Source organism: Cibotium barometz, chromosome 14, assembly GCF_041138505.1.
Source record: "Cibotium barometz isolate CiBa-2024 chromosome 14, ASM4113850v1, whole genome shotgun sequence".
Lineage (NCBI taxonomy): Eukaryota > Viridiplantae > Streptophyta > Polypodiopsida > Cyatheales > Cibotiaceae > Cibotium > Cibotium barometz.
Genome location: NC_141059.1, coordinates 55,886,245 through 55,893,094, shown reverse-complemented (window position 1 = coordinate 55,893,094; position 6,850 = coordinate 55,886,245). Strand labels below are relative to the sequence as shown.

General features: G+C 47.3%; 1 protein-coding gene across 1 annotated transcript; it reads left to right on the top strand.

The window, feature by feature from the left end:
- Positions 1-655: 655 nt before the first annotated feature.
- LOC147632225 (U-box domain-containing protein 43-like) lies at positions 656-4,255 on the top strand. The gene is made up of 3 exons (XM_086808897.1): positions 656-2,109; positions 2,186-2,480; positions 2,560-4,255. The coding sequence occupies exons 1-3, from the start codon at positions 859-861 to the stop codon at positions 4,071-4,073; spliced, it is 3,060 nt and encodes a 1,019-aa protein (XP_086665023.1). The 5' UTR covers positions 656-858; the 3' UTR covers positions 4,074-4,255.
- Positions 4,256-6,850: the final 2,595 nt, after the last annotated feature.

The following is a 6,850-nucleotide window of genomic DNA, read 5'->3' as shown; positions in this document are numbered from 1 at the left end:
CGTGAAAAAATATACTCTCATTTCAAAAATCGTAAAATCCTCCTCTCTGCAGATTCTTGCTCTTGTTTAGCGATGTGGAGAGAAAGTAAATTGTGTTTAATAAGAGGGCCTTTGCATGGGGGTCTTTCCAATTTCTGTTATCTCAGTTGAATTTCAGGAATGACCACCCCTCTTCATTCATGCTGCAACACACCAACTGGCTTAACTTGAAGTGGTAGGTCACACAACTCAACCTCACACCTATCTCCTTGTGAGGTGGGATTTCTATCCGAAGGGACTTGGTGCCTTGAGGGTATGCTAGTCTGCCCCGAATATATTGCATCTATATAGGGAGGAGGTGTAAGGAGAGGCAAAGCACGGACCCATGGTAGGCACCCTAGGAACGCACTCACGCACCGGATAGGCACGTTAGGCCTTCCCGAGTACCGGTGAGGTTCCATGGGTGCCGAGTGCCCCGGGGGTTGCTCTCTCCTTGCACCTCCTCCCCATATAGATGCAATATATTCGGGACGGGCTAGCATACCCTCAAGGCACCAAGTCCCTTCGGATAGAAATCCCACCTCACACTCCTCTCGTCAGTCAAACTGTATGAGGCCCTCTCGTCACATGCAAAGGCCCTCTAAAGACTTAAGAGTAGAAGCAGATAACTAGTTGCGGACTTCAAAGTTAAGACTGCTTGACTTCTCGAGCTGCCAGAGAAAATGGATTGGATTTTGGGTGTCTCACGTCCTGCTCCCACAATGTTGACCCACTCAGCTCGCTAGCTTTTACGCGCTTACTTTCCTCTTCTTCATCTCTTTCCTCGCCGTCTTTCCGTGCCCCAGTGGCTATCCTCTCTCTGTGCTGCGTTGCCCTACCATGGCAATAGAGGACGCGGACTCCCCCCCTTCTTGGGCTTCCGACACCAGCAAGCGCTTGGCGTCTCTAGCCCTGCGGGCGTGCAATGTGTGCCCTAGCAAGACGCACATGGCTCACCTCCTGCTCTCTCCTTTCGCCTCCCACCTCTACGAACTGGCCGCCCTTCTCAAGGAAATGCAGCGGGAGGCGGAGATACGGCGCGCCCGCCTAGCGAGCAGCAGCACCAGGAAGATGGACGCCCAGCTCACAGCCGCTGAGCAGCTTGTGGACGACTACTTCGGCAGATGCTCGCTCTACCTGCTCATGTGCTGCCCTGATCTGCTCCTCCAGGTTAAGAGATGCTATGGCAATCTGAAAGCCGTGCTAGACTCCTTTTCCCGCGATGAGGGCTGGTCTGGTTCGCTCAAATTGCGATTGTCTGAGGAGAAGCTGGCCCTTCAACAGGGAGGCCTCATTAAGCTGGGCCCCAAAGAGCAGAGCCTCCACGACTCCCTCGAACAGGGCGTGCTTGACTCCATCGTCACCGATACCTCCCTTACCTCCAAGCTTGCCAAGCAGATCGCAGATTGCTTGGGATTCGGCTCCCTGGACAGCGAGGGTTTTGGCAACGAGATCAGTAGGCTGAAGATGGAGAAGGACGGGGCAGAGATGAGGCGGGGCATGGCCCATGCCTTGTATCTTCAACAATTCATCATTTTGCTCGAGAAAGCCGTGGCCGCGGCCTCGATTCGATCGGCGAGCTTCGAGGCACAAGCTCTGGTTGTGCCGCCTTCCCCGGCCATGGTGAGGGATACCCTGGTTCTTCCCTTGCAGTCCTTCATTTGCCCCATCACGCAGGATGTGATGCGAGACCCTGTGCAAATTGCTTCCGGGCAGACCTATGAAAGGAAGGCCATTGAGAGATGGTTTGCAGACGGCCACACGAGGTGTCCCACGGGGGTAGAGCTCGCCAACACCAACATGAAGTCCAACATTGCGTTGAAGCAGTCAATCGCAGAGTGGAAGGATAGGAACAACAACATCAGGCTAGATGTGGCTGGCGATCTCCTGCGCTCAGCGAGCAAGGAGCAGCAGATAAAGGCTCTTCGGGACCTCCAAGCCCTTTGCGAAGAGGAGAGCCTTTATAAGTACAAGGTTGCATCGAAAAGCCTCATGCCTTTGCTGGTGCATCTCGCCGAGTCGAGCGATTTGGAATTGCGCCAGAATGCCTTCTCCATGCTTGGAGTCCTTGCAGACAACGAAGAGTGCCAGGTACCCGAATCCTTCGTTACTTGTCCTCAGAAGACCCCTCCCCCTGTTCTAAAGGTTTCTCTGACTTGTTTTTCAGGAGCTAATGGTGAAGGAGAAGGTGATTGAGCTCGTGGTGAGATGCTTGGCTCGCCAGAACGATGAGGCCGCGCAGTGTGTTCAGCTGATGCGCACTCTATCTGGCACCAAGGAGATCGCCGAGAGGATCAGCCGCGCCCCAAGTGCTGTTCTGTTCTTGGTGACACTCATTCATGATGAGCATTGCGCCCACAATGTGAAGGCCATTCTGGAGAATCTGCCCAAGTCCGACGACAACGTAGTAATCATGGCAGAGGCAAACATCATGAAGCCCCTCATCTCGCGCCTCCAGGAAGGTGAGCAAATCTGGCCGCTTTCACTCGTGTGTTGTTCGCATCAATGCTTTGGCTGCTGACAGATAGTCGTATCCCTCAGGCGAGAGCACCTCCAAGGTTCTGATGGCGAAGACGCTGGGGCGTCTGCACATTCCGGACTCTAGCAAGACGCTGGCGGCCACGGAGAAGACAATGCAAACGCTAGCCAAGATGGCAGAGAGCTCCAGAGAGGAGGAACGTGAAGCCGCGGTGGTTGCGCTGGAAAGTCTGTCTTCCGTCACTGCTGCCAGGCAAGGGATACAAGACGCCAGAGCATTGGGGACCCTGCTCAGAGTTCTCAAGGGTGTGCGCCATTCAGAGGCTGCCAAGCGAGGAAGCGCCGCCATCTTGGCGAATGTTTGGGCGGCCGACGACTGGACAATGAGTGACGCCGAGCTAGAAGAGGCTGTGTGCACATACTTCCAGCTGTTGGGACCTCCGACGCCTGTGCTCGTGCAGCTGCCGATATTGCAGGGCCTTCTTGGTCTGGCGCGCGGTATCTCCGACGCTGCCCGACAGAAAATGAAAGACTCTGATGCCTTTACCTGTTTGCTGCGCCTCTTCCTCTCCACGGATGAGCCCAACTGCGCCCCTCTTCGATGTCCCTGTTTGGACCTCCTCGCCTGCCTGGGCGCCCATTTCCGCCACGAGGCTGCCCACGCTATCCTCGCCCAGCCTGCAGCAGTCCACCGGCTTGCTGATTTGGTTAAGGACAGCAAGCGCGAGCCTGAGCTGCACGCGGCCACCTCTTTCGTTGCCTGCCTCCCCATAAACGACTCTATAACCAAGCTGCTCTTGCAGGAACCGGAGCTGCTGCAATCACTCATTAGACTTTTCAAGAACCACAGAAACGAAGCGCTGGTGGAGGCAGCTGCGGGTGCCTTGTTGCGCTTCACATTGCCAGACGACGTTGCAATGCAAGCGACGCTGGCAAGGGCAGGCGTAATTCAGACGTATGTAGGGCTTCTCCGATCGGGTGGCGCCGTTGCCAAGGAGCAGGCGGCAAGGGCGCTCTGCAATTTTTCCACGAGCTCGCGCCAGCTGAGTGAGCCAAAGGAGCTCATTGGGATTGGGGGAGGGTGCCTGATGGGTTGCTTCTCGCAGCGGCGGCCTTCGACAGCGTGCACGGTGCATGGAGGGCAGTGCAGCGTGGAGGAAACGTTTTGCTTGCTGGAGGCGGATGCGGTGGTACCGCTTGTGGAGGTGCTGCGTGAGAAAGGGAGTTGCGTGGCTGCGTCGCTGATGGCGCTGGCGACGCTGGTGGAGGCGGATAAGGGGGATCCACTGGAGGGCTGCGCTGCCATCGAGAAGCCAGGGGGTTTCAGCGTCATCATTGGTCTAATGGGCAGCACGATGCCGCAGGTCCAGGAGCAAGCGGCGCAGCTGTGCGAGGCGTTTTTCCGTATTCCGCGCTATCGGACCCTGTACGCCACGCAGGCGCAGATGCACATCATTACGCTTGCGCAGAGGGGCAGCCCTCCCTTGCGCCAGCTGGCCGGCCGCCTCCTCCGCCATCTTGAGCTCCTCCACAGCCAATCAAACTACTTCGGCGTGTCGTCCGTCACCACTTCCTAACTACATACCAGCAAAAGGTTGGATAATACCTTCCACCTCTCTTTGTAAATGTAAATATTTTGAGTCTTGAGATCATAAGCTTGACACAATGCATGCCAATTTACAAGAGTTCTTGAATTAAATCCTTTTTGTGTTGTTCGAGGAACAGAGATAACCAAGAATGATTGGGCAGCTTTTTCTGAGTTGATGTGTTTTCAAGTTTGTCAAGAAATTATCTCGCTAAGTTTTTGTTTTTAGAGCAGAGAATTAGGTTATAACAATGTTGATATGAGAGCAGTTGTGAATAAATACGAGGTAGATGCTTCGATCTTTGAATAAAGAAGAATATTCTTGAGACTCTCGTACGTGTTTACCAATATGAATTGGTGAAGTTAATCGTTCTAGCCATAGCTATGCTTATTAAGTGCTCGTGTATACGAGAGAGAAAAAAGAAAAAGAAAAAGAGTCTGTGGCACAAGTCTTGTCCTAAATTTATAACATACTAGTGGCATCACCCGTAAGTCTTGTCCTAAATTTATAACATACTAGTCGCATCACCCATCTTTAACAGGCAAGAGATATTCTTGCATGCATAAAAACACTGACTTGTCCTTGGGACGGGAGATGGTCAAGGAGAGATGGAGAGATGGACTTTATATTTGAAGCCCATTTTGGGCCTCATGGTCCTCAACTTGGCTACCTATATATAAACACACCATGCTTGCCATGTATATCCACATAAGAGCTCCTAAAGTACTTACTTTTTTTTGAATCTTGGTATACATATATATCTAGCATTCCAACCCAGTGGAGTAGTGGTGACAATCTTAGCACACGTGGTATTGAGAAAACCAATCCACAACATCAATATAAAAATAAAGATTGTAGACAGTGTCATATAGGTACTTTCTCACTCTCATTATCATGACTACATGATAAGATAACATAGAAGGTAGATTCTAGCCCAAAAACCAATACAAAGCCACTAAATCTTTATTATCCACACACAAAAATGTTAGAAAGAGTGACACAAAAAAGTAGATCAATGCTCCATGTAAAACCATCATCATTGAGACAACCAATCCACAACATGGATATAAAAATAAAGGTTATAGATAGTGTCATATTAGGTACCTTCTCGCTCTCATTATTATGACTACATGATAAGATAACATAGAAGGTAGAGTCTAGCCCAAAAACCAATACAAAGCCAGTAAATCCTCTACTATCCACACACGAAAATGTTAGAAAGAGTGACACCAAAAAGTAGATCAATGCTCCATGTAAAACCATCATCATTGACATGCACATAAATTGGCTTGTAAGTTAATAGGAACCACACAATTTACTTCTATTTACACCGTTAATAGAATTGACGTGGCAAACCATTAAAACAATCTGCCAGCGACTGGATTCTCTCTCCTTGGAAGCCTATACTCCTCGCTTCCATCTGTCCAAAAAATATATATAAGATAATAACATTAGCTATTGAAAGATATAATTTTTAAGAAAATAAAAGCTGAAAGATAAAACTTATTATGTGGATCAATTCTTGAGATGAATGGCATTTGAACAAGCTTTAGACAGCAAATCGGAAGATTTTGTATTGTCTAGTGTCTATGCACCGAAAATCTAACTTATTAAGCTTTTTCATAGTCTACAAACATTACATGTACATGAAGCGGATCCGCAATCATTCGCAATCTTAGATTGTAAATTCCAAGGAGCCCAAAGATATATGGATCATACAAACCTAGCAATAATCTAGGTTTAAAAAAATAAAAAATATTATCTGTTTCAAAAAATGTATCAATAAAAATTTATATTTATAATTAAATGCAAAAACTACTTAAAAAGTAAGTTTTTATACCGTAATACACTTGTGCACTCTAATAGTTCGATCATTAGAGATGTTGCTTGTCCTTTCCAAGACGGGGGATTCTACAATTAAGTTATAAAGATTAAATAGATTATGGTAAATAATGATGACTATATTATAGCAAACATTGAGATAAATACCTTTAATATCTTGTCCATCGTTATAAATAAATGAAAATGATCTCTTTGCCACATCCATCCTGAGCAATATTATCCATGATATCAAATACGCACTACATTGCACTAATCATTTATGCAAGATTTTAAGGTCTCTCTTTATCTTTCTATGGACATTAAGTATTTCGAACCGAAAAGAAAAATTAATAATGCCACTGTAAATGAAAGCAAGTCAAAAGCAAAACATTTGCTCATCCAAATGTTATAAAAACCAAGATAAGCTCATCGTGCCCCTACAACCATCTCAAGAATTTGAACCACCCCTTGAGCAAGAGCTGGGCCACTCCATACTTGTGGATCTGTATGATGGCATTACCTCAATGTTAACCATTTAATCCACACAATGTAAGTATATTTATATATATTAATTCAATATTACCGACAATGGTAGCACCAGTGTGGGAGATAAATTGAAAGAATTTTGCCATAACTCCTATTTAACTTCACGTCTTCGTATCACAATAAGACTAAAAGAAACATCAATCGACTTGAAAGCATGCACACTTACTGAAAGGCTACATAGATTGCACACGTCACATCTTTGCAAACATTCTCTTTCCAAATGCTTTCTTGATTGATACAAAGATATCTATGAATGTAGTCTTTGTAGGCTGTTGTATCAATAGCTCGTTATCTATCTTTTGGGCATAGATTATATTTACATTCTTTTGGATGCCATTTGCAATACCTCTTTGTAGACAAAATTGGCTGTGTAAAGTTTGTTTGTACCTTCAATGTTGCTT

Coding starts and splice junctions, on each gene's coding strand:
- LOC147632225 (XM_086808897.1), top strand. CDS start 859: ATGGCAATAGAGGACGCGGACTCCCCCCCTTCTTGGGCTTCCGACACC. Junction 2,110..2,185: donor CAGACAACGAAGAGTGCCAG/GTACCCGAATCC, acceptor CTTGTTTTTCAG/GAGCTAATGGTGAAGGAGAA. Junction 2,481..2,559: donor CATCTCGCGCCTCCAGGAAG/GTGAGCAAATCT, acceptor CGTATCCCTCAG/GCGAGAGCACCTCCAAGGTT.